The 14,646-nt window shown below is 48.0% G+C and overlaps 1 protein-coding gene across 5 annotated transcripts in view; it reads right to left on the minus strand.

Moving 5' to 3' along the window:
- sema5ba (sema domain, seven thrombospondin repeats (type 1 and type 1-like), transmembrane domain (TM) and short cytoplasmic domain, (semaphorin) 5Ba) overlaps window positions 1-14,646 on the minus strand; it is a 189,524-nt gene that overhangs the window by 59,727 nt on the left and 115,151 nt on the right. For all 5 annotated transcript variants that reach the window (XM_045206609.1, XM_045206608.1, XM_045206607.1 and 2 more), the window contains exon 7: window positions 8,345-8,443. In XM_045206609.1, the coding sequence (XP_045062544.1) occupies window positions 8,345-8,443 (99 nt within the window). The remainder of the gene's footprint in view (window positions 1-8,344; window positions 8,444-14,646) is intronic.

Raw genomic sequence — 14,646 nt, forward strand, 5'->3', positions numbered from 1 at the left:
CCTGGAAGAAATGTCCACCAGGCCTTGCCCACCCTCGTGCAGTGGCAGGTACAGGGCTGAAGTTTTAATCCAATGTTGTCCAGACCAGAAGAAGTTGACAAGGGTCCTCTGAAGCTCTTGTATCAGACCCTTTGGTGGCTGTAAAATCATTAGTCTGTGCCACAGGGTAGAGGCAGCTAGGTTATTAGCTACCAGTACCCTTCCCCTATAAGACAGCTGGGGCAGCACCCATTTCCATCTTGACAGTCTGGCACACACTTTCTCCACTACACCCTCCCAGTTCTTTTTCTGAAAGACATCGGAGCCTAGAAAAAACCCCAAAGTCTTCATCCCATCTCTGCCCCACTGAAGCCCCCCTGGTAACCATGGAGCGGACCCCATCTGAAGCTGGCCTGCCCACAGCGCTTCACTCTTTCCCCAATTGACTCTAGCTGAGGAGGCCCCCTCATACACCTTTAAGGCGTCTGAGAGAACCTTAACATCCTCACCCCCTGTAATAAAAACTGTCACGTCATCTGCATACACAGACAGTGCTATCGTGGGACCCTTCATTACACCTGGCACAGAGAAACCAGTAAGCTTCGCTCTTAAAAAACTAAGCATTGGTTCAATCGCCAGACTGTATAACTGCCCTGAAATTGGGCATCCCTGCCTGATGTCCCTTTGGACAGGGATGGGACAACTCAAACCACCCCCCACCTTCACCATACACGAGGCCCCAGCATACAGTAAATTCATCCAAGACAAAAAAACATCCCCAAACCCAAAGGCTTTCATTGTTTTAAACAAGTACTGGTGGTCCACACGATCAAAAGCCTTCTCCTGATCCAAAGAAAGTAAACCCACATTTACATCAGACAGTTAACAAATGTCCAAAACATCTCTTATTAGAAACAAGTTGTCAACAATAGAGCGATCAGGTACACAGTAGGACTGGTCCTTGTGGACCAACAATCCCAGATACTCTTTCAACCTGTTTGAGAGACATTTAGAAACAATTTTATATTCTGCACACAGCAAAGCAACAGGTCTCCAATTTTTATGAGAGCCAAATCCCCCTTTTTTGGCAACAGTGAAAGTACCGCACGTTGACAAGATACAGGAAGAGAGCCCTCATGAAAAGATTCACACACCACTTCATAAAAATCCTCCCCAATAGACCCCCAAAAGTCCTTATAAAACTCAGATGGTAAACCATCAATGCCAGGGGCTCGGCCTGTTGAGAGCTGCATAACTGCTGTGGACAGCTCTTGCAGTGTAATGTCAGAGTCCAATGCGACTCTTTGCTCAGGTCCCAATTGAGGAAGACCGTGTAACAACTGTTCAGTACACAGAGAGTCACAATCCTCCGCCTTATAGAGGGCAGAATAGAAATCCACGGCATGTTGACGCATTTCACTGTCATCCGTGGTCACCTTCCCATCAGGGAGACGAAGGCAGACCATCTGTTTACGTTGCAATGTCGACTGTCCTAGGTAAAAAAAAAAAAAAGCACTAGGAGCATCCATATCCTTGAGGGAAGCGAAACGAGACCTAATCAAGGCACCCTTCACTCTTTCATGCAGAAACGACCTCAATTCATGTTTCTTGTCCTGTAAGTTCATGACTAGTCCGGGGTCATTCTGAGTGAGCAACTTCAATTCAATAGATTTAATGTTCTGTTCAAGGGCCCTGATAGTCTCTTTAACTTCAATTCGAGACAGAGCAGTATACTGTTGACAAAATAATCGTATTTGGGCCTTCCCAACCTCCCACCATTGTCTCAAGGACTCAAAATTCCCTTTTGTAACCCTCCATTTTTCCCAAAACAACAAAAACCTTTCACAAAACATGACATCATGTAACAATTTAACATTAAAATACCAATAAGATGATGACCTTCGTGGACAGGACAAGTGAATATCAACAGTGACAATATGGTGATCAGAGAAACCCACAGGAGTAATGTCACACCTTCCAACCCTACTACAGTATTGCTCAGATACATACAACCTGTCTAACCTTGCTGCACTGACATGACCTTCATTAACTTTTAGCCATGTGTACTGCCTAACTTTTGCATTCCTTACTCTCCACACATCAGAAAGCTCAAACTCAGTTAATAGACCAGACAGACAAATTGCTGACCGCAGGTGAGGTTCTTCAGCGGTGCGATCAACAGTAAAATCCACTGTACAGTTCCAGTCCCCCCCTAAAACCATACAACCCTCTTGGTCACACTGTCTTAAGGTTTCCTTTATTTTATCAAAACCAACAATACGCTCTGTACCCTCATTAGGAGCATAAACATTCAAAAAAACTAACAAAAACCCCATAACATCCACCTTGACCAATAAAACCCGACCCTTGACAATCTCTGTTGTAGATACCACAGTCACCCCTAAGCCTGAAGAAAACAAGATTGCCACCCCAGCACTGAAATTAGTACCATGACTGAGTATATGCTGCCCCTCCCACCACATACCCCAGTCAGCCTCATTTTCCTCATCACTATGTGTCTCCTGTAGGAAAACTACATTAAGCCTTTTCTGTTTTATTACTTCTAATACCCAAGCCCTCTTATTCCTGTCCCTTCCTCCATTAATATTGAGAGAACCTACCCTTAGTACCTCCATATAGAAAAGAAAAAGGAAAAGCAGAAGATACCACAGAGAAACCAGACAAAGAGAATAGAACACCCTATGAGGCATAATCATCATCATTATTTAAATTTTCTCTTAACCTGACCACGTTTCCCACCACCTTTTGCTGCTGCAACAGCAGTAACAAATTTCCTCAAAGCGAAACCGCTTCTTCTCACTCAACTGGTCTAACCCCACCGTCTTCTGTAACATCACAGCTGACCTCACAAACTTATCAACATCAAAATAATCTGCCAATTTGACGGATTTCCCAAAAGTCTGATCCAGAAACCCATTTACCTCCTCTAGATCGTAAATTGAGTCCTCACCAGCTGATATCGTATCAAGAGAGATATCCATATCCTTCTCCTGATCCTCCTCAACTGAGGCCACAGACCACTGACTCCCCTCTACCACATCCCTTTCAACACTCCCCACTTGCACCCCATCACTCGTACCAGGCATCTCCTCCACTACCTGGGAGACTAGCCCCACCTGAACCCCATTACTCGTAGTGGGCATCTCCTCCACTACCTGGGAGACTAGCCCCACCTGAACCCCATTACTCGTAGTGGGCATCTCCTCCACTACCTGGGAGACTAGCCCCACCTGAACCCCATTACTCGTAGTGGGCATCTCCTCCACTACCTGGGAGACTAGCCCCCCTGTACCCCAGCACTCATAGTGGGCATCTCCTCCACTACCTGGGAGACTAGCCCCCCCTGTACCCCAGCACTCATAGTGGGCATCTCCTCCACTACCTGGGAGATGAGCTCCACATGAACCCTCTCCTGTAACCCATTACTTGTAGTGGGCATCTCCTCCACTACCTGGGAGATTAGCTCCACATGTACCCCCTCCTGTACCACAGCACTCGTACTGGGCACCTCCTCACCAGTCTGAGGAAATGGCCCTTCAGATCCATCCTTACCTTCTACAACAATTTTTTTCTGCTGCATAACATTTCCCTCTGGTACAAGTTGCACCTCTGTGCCCTCAACACGGACAACTTGTTCCTCAGCAACAGATGCGTGTGGCTGCTCTACCACTGTCAGCCCACCTCTTCCTACATCAGTGGGCCCAGGCGTTATGAGGACCACCTGCGCCCCTCCCTCTGCCTTCTCCCTTTTCGGGCAAGCATGTCGCTTATGACCAACATCCCCACACTCAAAACACCGTTGACTACCCGTACTAGCATAAGCCATATACAGTCTATTGTCATACTTGACTTTAAACGATAACTCCAAAGTCTGCTCCGGTGAGTCCAAAAACATAAACACCTGTCGCCGAAACGACATAACCTGTTTCAACGCCGGGTGTTTGCAACCCAATGGGACAACCTTAATTGAACTTGCAAACTTCCCAAAGCGCAATAACTCGCGCTCCAATAGCTCATTTAGAATGAACGGCGGTACATTTGAAATCGTTACCCTTGTTGACGGAGAAAAAAGCGGCGTAACTTGAATAAACATTCCTTTAAGAAGTATGCCATGCTCAACCATACGATCAACAAGGCGCTCTTCTTTAAGAAATACCACCACCGCTTTATTCATCCGTGACGCATAAGCAACATTCTCATATCCTACCTTCTCTCCTACGGTGACCAGAACCTCTTCCACCGTGACAGTAGCTTCAGTAACACACCTAAAGCTGTGCCGAAGTGACAGGGACGGCGTCCCGATTCGGGCCGCCATCCCCACCAAAATCAGGGTAATTTCGACACTAAAAACAATATACTTAATTCTACCACAACAAAAAAATTGAAATAATAACCTTAATTATGCATAGAAGAAAAAATGATATCACCAAGAAAAGGAAAACCCAGGATATCTAACTCTACACAACACTCGCACTTAGCACTCACTCAAACAATTCCCAGCACGCACCAAACACTCCCAGCATTCCCCTGGAGGGGGAAATCAATCATTTCCAGACCCAGGGACATGTACTAGTCTGTGGCGACCTAAATGCCAGAACTGGACAAGAACCTGACACCCTCAGCACACAGGGGGACAAACACCTACCTGGAGGTGACAGCATTCCCTCCCCCATATGCCCCCCTAGGCACAACTACGACAACATAACCAACAAAAACGGGTCACGACTCCTGCAGCTCTGTCGCACACTGGGTATGTACATAGTCAATGGTAGGCTTCGAGGGGACTCCTATGGTAGGTACACCTATAGCTCATCTCTTGGCAGTAGTACTGTAGACTACTTTATCACTGACCTCAACCCAGAGTCTCTCAGAGCGTTCACAGTCAGCCCACTGACACCCCTATCAGACTACAGCAAAATCACAGTCTACTTGAACAGAGCAATACTCAATCATGAGGCATCAAAGCCAAAGTAACTGAATAATATTAAGAAATGCTATAGATGGAAGGAAAGTAGTGTTGAAACCTACCAAAAAACAATTAGGAAACAACAAATTCAATCCATTCTAGACAACTTCCTGGACAAAATGTTCCACTGTAATAGTGAAGGTGTAAACTTGGCAGTAGAAAACCTAAACAGTATATTTGACCTCTCAGCTTCCCTATCAAATCTAAAAATCTCTAACAGAAAACCAAAGAAAAGTAATAACAGTGATAAATGGTTTGATGAAGAATGCAAAAACCTAAGAAATTGAGAAACCTATCCAACCAAAAACATAGAGACCCAGAAAACCTGAGCCTACGCCTTCACTATGGTGAATCACTAAAACAATACAGAAATACACTACGGAAAAAGAAGGAACAGCATGTCAGAAATCAGCTCAATGTAATTGAAGAATCCATAGACTCTAACCACTTCTGGGAAAATTGGAAAACACTAAACAAACAACAACACGAAGAGCTATCTATCCAAAACGGAGATGTATGGGTAAACCACTTCTCCAACCTTTTTGGCCCTATAACAGAGAACAAACAGCAAAAAAATATACATGATCAAATGCAAATCTTAGAATCAACTATTAAAGACTACCAGAACCCACTGGATTCTCCAATTACATTGAATGAACTACAGGACAAAATACAAACCCTCCAACCCAAAAAGTCCTGTGGTGTTGATGGTATCCTCAATGAAATGATAAAATATACAGACCACAAATTTCAATTAGCTATACTTAAACTCTTTAACATCATCCTTAGCTCTGGCATCTTCCCCAATATTTGGAACCAAGGACTGATCACCCCAATCCACAAAAGTGGAGACAAATTTGACCCCAATAACTACCGTGGGATATGCGTCAACAGCAACCTTGGGAAAATCCTCTGCATTATCATTAACAGCAGACTAGTTCATTTCCTCAGTGAAAACAATGTACTGAGCAAATGTCAAATTGGCTTTTACCAAATTACCGTACGACAGACCACGTATTCACCCTGCACACCCTAATTGACAAACAAACAAACCAAAACAAAGGCAAAGTCTTCTCATGCTTTGTTGATTTCAAAAAAGCTTTTGACTCAATTTGGCATGAGGGTCTGCTATACAAATTGATGGAAAGTGGGGTTGGGGGAAAAACATTCGACATTATAAAATCCATGTACACAAACAACAAGTGTGCGGTTAAAATTGGCAAAAAACACACACATTTCTTTCCACAGGGCCGTGGGGTGAGACAGGGATGCAGTTTAAGCCCCACCCTCTTCAACATATATATCAATGAATTGGCGAGGGCACTAGAACAGTCTGCAGCACCCGGCCTCACCCTACTAGAATCTGAAGTCAAATGTCTTCTGTTTGCTGATGATCTGGTGCTTCTGTCACCAACCAAGGAGGGCCTACAGCAGCACCTAGATCTTCTGCACAGATTCTGTCAGACCTGGGCCCTGACAGTAAATCTCAGTAAGACAAAAATAATGGTGTTCCAAAAAGGTCCAGTTGCCAGGACCACAAATACAAATTCCATCTAGACACCGTTGCCCTAGAGCACACAAAAAACTATACATACCTCGGCCTAAACATCAGCGCCACAGGTAACTTCCACAAAGCTGTGAACGATCTGAGAGACAAGGCAAGAAGGGCCTTCTATGCCATCAAAAGGAACATAAAATTTGACATACCAATTAGGATCTGGCTAAAAATACTTGAATCAGTTATAGAACCCATTGCCCTTTATGGTTCTGGGGTCTGGGGTCCGCTCACCAACCAAGAATTCACAAAATGGGACAAACACCAAATTGAGACTCTGCATGCAGAATTCTGCAAAAACATCCTCCGTGTACAACGTAAAACACCAAATAATGCATGCAGAGCAGAATTAGGCCAATACCCGCTAATTATCAAAATCCAGAAAAGAGCCGTTGAATTCTATAACCACTTAAAAGGAAGCGATTCCCAAACCTTCCATAACAAAGCCATCACCTACAGAGAGATGAACTTGGAGAAGAGTCCCCTAAGTAAGCTTGTCCTGGGGCTCTGTTCACAAACACAAACAGACCCCACACAGCCCCAGGACAACAACAACATCAACAACAACACAATTAGACCCAACCAAATCATGAGAAAACAAAAAGAGAATTACTTGACACATTGGAAAGAACAAACAAATAAACAGAGCAAACTAGAATGCTATTTGGCCCTAAACAGAGAGTACACAGTGGCAGAATACCTGACCACTGTGACTGACCCAAACTTAAGGAAAGCTTTGACTATGTACAGACTCAGTGAGCATAGCCTTGCTATTGAGAAAGGCCGCCGTAGGCAGACCTGGCTCTCAAGAGAAGACAGGCTATGTGCACACTGCCCACAAAATGAGGTGGAAACTGAGCTGCACTTCCTAACCTCCTGCCAAATGTATGACCATATTAGAGACACATATTTCCCTCAGATTACAGCGATCCACAAAGAATTCGAAAACAAACCCAATTTTGATAAACTCCCTTATCTACTGGGTGAAAAACCACAGTGTGCCATCACAGCTGCAAGATTTGTGACCTGTTGCCACAAGAAAAGGGCAACCAGTGAAGAACAAACACCATTGTAAATACAACCCATATTTATGTTTATTTATTTTCCCATTTGTACTTTAACTATTTGCACATTGTTACAACACTGTAAATATACATAATATGACATTTGAAATGTCTTTATTCTTTTGAAACTTCTGAGTGTAATGTTTACTGTTAATATTTATTGTTTATTTCACTTTTGTTTACTATCTACTTCACTTGCTTTGGCAATGTTAACACACGTTTCCCATGCCAATAAAGCCCTTAAATTGAAATTGAAATTAAATTGAATTGAATTGAGAGAGAGAGAGAGAGAGAGAGATAGATAGATAGATAGATAGATAGAGCAATAGAGAGAGAGAGAGATAGAGAGAGAGATAGAAAGATAAATAGAGATAGAGAGATATAGAGAGATAGAGAGAGATAGAAAGTAAGAAAATTATAGTGTTGTTACTGTCTTCCTCCACCTCTAAAGTCTCCAACAGACCATATGTCTGTTTGATGTTTACATTCAAGACCTTATCTTAACCCCTCCCTTCATCATTCTCTATCTATCACCCCTACCCCTCTTCCTGCCAGTTATCACTCTATCCCCCTCTTCCCTCCATCCACTCTTCCTTCCTCCCACCATCCTCCTTTACCCTCTCATCAATCCCTCCCTATCACCCCTACTCAGCCCCATGTAGGTTTTCACTCCATTCTACTTCTTCCCCGAACCACATCCACTCTGACACTAATCATTCCATCCATCCTCCCTCCATCCCTCCCCACTTATCCCCTTACCTCCCGGGTGATACAGAGGGGCTGGAAGGCGTTGGTTCCACAGGTGATGACCTCAGTCTTATTGACCAGCAGGACGCGGATGTAGTTCTGACATTCCACCTACATGGGTTAGAGGTTAGAGAATTCACTAGAAACCAAACGGAAGAAAATGGACCAAAACTGGGTGGGTCTACCTGTACTCTATAAGAAACCTGATAAAAAATATATATTGTTTTCATTGCAAAACATTTGGCTACAGTTTATAACGGTGTGCACTAATGGATACGAGCCAGCATTACTCACTCACCACTCACTTTAATGATATGACTGTAATGACTGTCTATCTTTCATCTGTGAGATGAAATGTAACACATCTAAACCTAGTCCAATCACATCTCATTCTTAGAAAGCATTCAAGTTCAAGTTTGTTTATTTGTCATATACAGTTGAAGTCGGAAGTTTACATACACTTAGGTTGGAGTCATTAAAACTTGTTTTTCAACCAATCCACACATTTCTTGTTAACAAACTATAGTTTTGGCAAGTCGGTTAGGACATCTACTTTATGCATGACACAAGTAATTTTTCCAACAATTGTTTACAGACAGATTATTTCACTTATAATTCACTGTATCACAATTCCAGTGGGTCAGAAGTTTACATACACTAAGTTGACTGTGCCTTTAAACAGCTTGGAAAATTCCAGAAAATGATGTCATGGCTTTAGAAGCTTCTGATAGGCTAATTGACATCATTAGAGTCAATTGGAGGTGTACCTGTGGATGTATTTCAAGGCCTACCTTCAAACACAGTGCCTCTTTGATTGACAATCAAAAGAAATCAGGCAAGACCTCAGAAAATAAATTGTAGAACTCCACAAGTCTGGTTCATCCTTCGGAGCAATTTCCAAACGCCTGAAGGTACCACGTTCATCTGTACAAACAATAGTACACAAGTATAAACACCATGGGACCACGCAGCCATCATACTGCTCAGGAAGGAGACACGTTCTGTCTCCTAGAGATGAACGTACCTTGGTGCGAAAAGTGCAAATCAATCCCAGAACGGACCTTGTGAAGATGCTGGAGGAAACAGGTACAAAAGTATCTATATCTACAGTAAAACAAGTCCTATATCGGCATGACCTGAAAGGCCGCTCAGCAAGGAAGAAGCCACTTGTCAGTGATGCTGTAGGTGGGTGTAGTGGTGGAATCAAGCGCAGGACCGAAGTACAGTCCAAAAGACTTTAGTGAAATTCCACAAGGGGAAATGAACAAACTGGCCCGAAGGCGAAACTCCGCACGTAGGCGGACAAAACAAACGGGCGCACTACACAGGTGCGTAAAACGCTCCAACACAGTGGAGAGATAGCTCAACCGAGCGAATAATGTAAACACGTCCAGTAACGCACGACAGACAATAAAGCAATCACACACAACACTGGACAAACACAATGAGTAACTTATAGGACGCTAATTAACCTAAACGATAACAGGTGTCACAACAAACAGACAAAAGCAAACGAACATAGAAACATGCAACGATGGCAGCTAGAATTCCGGAGACAACGAACGCCGAAGCCTGCCCGAACAAGGAAGAGAGGCAGCCTCGGCCGAAACCGTGACAGTACCCCCCCCTTGACGCGCGGCTCCAGACGTGCGCCGACTCCGGCCTCGGGGACGACCAGGAGGACGCGGAGCAGGGTGCGTCGGGTGCCCACGATGGAATTCCGTCAGGAGAGACGGGTCCAAAATGTCTCTCCTCGGCGCCCAGCACCGTTCCTCCGGACCGCACCCCTCCCACTCCACTAGATATTGGAGACCCCCATCCGACGTCTCGAATCCAAGATGGACCTCACGGAGTACGCCGGTGCCCCTCGATGTCCAATGGGGGCGGAGGAGTCTCCCTGATCTCACTTTCTTGGAGTGGGCCAGCTACCACCGGCCTGAGAAGAGACACATGGAACGAGGGGTTAATACTTTTATATTCAACAGGTAGTTGTAACTTGTAACACACCTCGTTCAACCTTCTCAGGACTTTAAATGGCCCTACAAACCGCCGACCCAGTTTCCGACAGGGCAGGCGGAGGGGCAGGTTTCTGGTAGAGAGCCAGACTCGATCACCAGGTGCGTACACCGGTCCCTCACTGCGGTGGAGATCGGCGCTCGCCTTATGACGACGGAGGGCCCGCTGCAGGTGGACGTGTGCAGCGTTCCATGTCTCCTCCGAGCGCCGCGCCCACTCATCCACCGCAGGAGCCTCGATCTGGCTCTGCTGCCAAGGTGCCAGAACCGGCTGGTAACCTAACACACATTGAAAAGGGGTTAGGTTAGTGGAGGAGTGGCGTAGGGGAATTCTGGGCCATCTCGGCCCAGGGAACGACCTTGCCCACTCCTCCGGCCGGTCCTGGCAGTATGTTCTAAGAAACCTACCCACATCCTGGTTCACGCGTTCCACCTGCCCATTACTCTCCGGGTGGTAACCCGAGGTGAGGCTCACCGAGACCCCCAACCGCTCCATAAAGGCTCTCCAAACCCTGGAGGTAAATTGGGGACCTCGATCAGACACAATATCCTCGGGTACCCCGTAGTGCCGGAACACATGGGTGAATAGTGCTTCGGCAGTTTGCAGGGCAGTAGGAAGGCCCGGCATGGGGAGCAGACGACAGGCCTTAGAAAACCGGTCCACAACGACCAGTATAGTGGTATTTCCCTGTGAAGGAGGAAGGTCAGTAAGGAAATCCACCGAGAGGTGAGACCATGGTCGTTGTGGAACGGGCAGGGGTAGTAACTTACCCCTAGGCAGATGTCTAGGCGCCTTACACTGGGCGCACACCGAGCAGGAGGAAACATAAACCCTCACATCCCTTGCCAACGTGGGCCACCAGTACTTGGCACTAAGACAGTGCACTGTCCGGCCGATACCAGGGTGTCCAGAGGAGGGTGACGTGTGAGCCCAATAGATCAATCGATCCCGAACCTCGAGCGGAACGTACTTCCGACCCTCCGGGCATTGCGGTGGACTAGGGTCGGTGCGTAATGCCCGCTCGAGCTCAGCATCGACCTCCCACACTACCGGTGCCACCAGACACGACTCCGGCAGTATGGGAGTGGGCTCCACGGACCTCTCCTCCGTGTCATACCGCCGAGACAGCGCATCTGCCTTACCGTTCTGTGACCCAGGGATGTACGTGATCTTAAATGTAAACCGGGTCAAAAACATATTCCATCTTGCCTGGCGAGGGTTCAGCCTCCTCGCTGCCCGGATGTACTCCAGGTTACGGTGGTCCGTCAAAATGAGGAAAGGGTGTTGAGCCCCCTCAAGCCAGTGCCTCCACACCTTTAGGGCCTGTACCACGGCTAACAGCTCCCTGTCCCCTACGTCATAGTTTCGCTCCACCGGACTGAGCTTCTTAGAATAAAAAGCACAGGGGCGGAGTTTAGGTGGCGCGCCTGACCGTTGTGAAAGCACTGCTCCTATACCGGCCTCAGACGCGTCCACCTCTACCTGAAATGGCAAAGAGGGATCCGGATGCGCCAGCACCGGGGCCGAGGTAAACAGGTCCTTCAGCCTCCCAAACGCCCTGTCCGCCTTGGCAGACCACTGGAGACGCACCGGACCCCCCTTCAAAAGAGACGTGATGGGAGCTGCCACCTGTCCAAAACCCCGGATAAACCTCCGGTAGTAATTCGCAAACCCCAAAAACTGCTGCACCTCCTTCACAGTGGTTGGTGTTTGCCAATTACGCACGGCTGACACCCGGTCTACCTCCATCTTCACCCCTGACGCAGACAACTGATACCCCAAAAAGGAGACTGACTCCTGAAAAAACAGACACTTCTTTGCCTTAACATACAGGTCGTGCTCCACCAGCCTCCGCAACACTCTGCGCACCAGGGCCACATGCTCGACTCGGGTAGGCGAGTACACGAGAATGTCATCTATGTACACAACCACCCCCTGCCCCTGCATGTCCCTGAAGATCTCATCCACGAATGATTGGAAAACTGACGGAGCGTTCATCAACCCGTATGGCATGACAAGATACTCGTAATGGCCCGAGGTGGTACTAAAGGCTGTCTTCCATTCATCGCCCTCCCTGATGCGCACCAAGTTGTACGCGCTCCTGAGATCTAATTTAGTGAAGAAACGCGCCCCATGCAATGACTCCGTCATGGTCGCAATCAGCGGGAGTGGATAACTGTACTTCACCGTGATCTGATTGAGACCACGGTAATCGATGCACGGGCGTAACCCACCATCCTTTTTCTTCACAAAAAGAAACTCGAAGACGCAGGGGAAGTGGAAGGCCGTATGTATCCTTGTCTCAGAGATTCGTCTATGTAAGTCTCCATAGCTTTCTTCTCCTCCTGAGACAGAGGATACACATGGCTCCGTGGGAGCGCAGCTCCTGCCTGGAGGTCTATCGCACAATCTCCCTGCCTATGGGGCGGCAACTGCGTCGCCCTCGACTTACTAAACACAATAGCCAAATCCCCATACTCAGGGGGAACGTGCAATGCGGGCACCTGGTTTGGACTCTCCACCGAGGTAGCCCCTACAGAAACGCCCAAACATCGACCCACACACTGGGCAGACCACTCCATCAGAGCCCTCTCCTGCCATGAAATAGATGGGTTATGGGTACTCAACCAGGGCATGCCCAGCACCACCGGATACGCAGGCGAGTCGATCAGAAATAGCTGAATCATCTCCTGATGACCCCCCTGCGCACACATCCTAAGTGGCGCAGTGACCTCCTGATCAAGCCCGCACCCAACGGACGGCTATCTAGGGCATGAACGGGGAAAGGGACATCAACAGGGAGACGGGGGATCCCTAAGGCTAAACAAAACTTTTTATCAACAAAATTCCCAGCCGCGCCTGAATCTACCAGCGCCTTATGCTGGGAATGAGGTGCTACCTGTGGGAAACGCACAGGTATACAGAAATGTGCAACAGAGAGCTCTGGGTGAGTGGGGCGCCTACTCACCTGGAAGGACTCCCCAGTGCGGGACCTGTCGTCCTCTCCCCTAGGAGGCCATCCCCAGCACCTAGCCGCGGTGTGTCCTCCCCGACCACAGTTGGTGCAGGAGATGGACCCCCTCGTAAGCCGACCCCTCCTCTCTCTAGCGCCAGCGCCCCCGAGCTCCATGGGGCACGGCTCGGAGGCGCTGGAGGGTGAAATGGACGGACCCCCCTCGGAACATCCGCGGGTAGCTAGCAGGTTATCCAGCCTGATGGACATGTCGACCAACTGGTCGAACGAGAGGCTGGTGTCCCTACAGGCCAGCTCCCTACGGACGTCCTCGCGTAGACTACATCTGTAGTGATCGCTGAGAGCCCGCTCATTCCACCCTGCATCCGCCGCTAGAGTACGGAATTCTAAGGCGAACTCCTGGGCACTCCTCTTCCCCTGCCGGAGGAAGACCAGACGCTCCCCCGCTTTCGCCCTCCGGGGGATGGTCGAACACCGCCCTGAAGCGGCGGGAGAACTCGTCGTAGGTGATGGTGTCCGCGTCGATCCTCCTCCACTCTGCGTTGGCCCATTCCAACGCCTTCCCGGAAAGGCAGGAGATCAGGCGGACACACTCTCATGTCCCGAGGCGCCGGGTGCACGGTGGCCAGGTAAAGCTCCACCTGGAGAAGGAATCCCTGACACCCGGCCGCGGTCCCATCGTAGGCCCTCGGGAGCGAGAGTCGAACTCCTCTGGCTTCCGGAGCGGGAATGGGCTGACTTGCCGATGGTGCTGGCAGAGAGGATGGCGGTGGAGGAGTCCCCCAGCCTCGGATGGTGGTGATCACCTCCTGCAGTGCGGACCCCATCTGCAGGATCTGGTCACTCTGTTCTCGGACCCTGTCCTCCAGCGTCGCCTTGGCTGCTGCGGCTCCTGCTGATTCCATTCTTGAAGGTGTGTGATTTTGTCAGTGATGCTGTAGGTGGGTGTAGTGGTGGAATCAAGCGCAGGACACCGAAGTACAGTCCAAAAGACTTTAGTGAAATTCCACAAGGGGAAATGAACAAACTGGCCCGAAGGCGAAACTCCACACGTAGGCGGACAAAACAAACGGGCGCACTACACAGGTGCGTAAAACGCTCCAACACAGTGGAGAGATAGCTAAACCGAGCGAATAATGTAAACACGTCCAGTAACGCACGACAGACAATAAAGCAATCACACACAACACTGGACAAACACAACGAGTAACTTATAGGACGCTAATTAACCTAAACGATAACAGGTGTCACAACAAACAGACAAAAGCAAACGAACATAGAAACATGCAACGATGGCAGCTAGAATTCCGGAGACAACGAACGC

Source organism: Coregonus clupeaformis, chromosome 23 (assembly GCF_020615455.1).
Source record: "Coregonus clupeaformis isolate EN_2021a chromosome 23, ASM2061545v1, whole genome shotgun sequence".
Taxonomy (NCBI): Eukaryota; Metazoa; Chordata; class Actinopteri; order Salmoniformes; family Salmonidae; genus Coregonus; species Coregonus clupeaformis.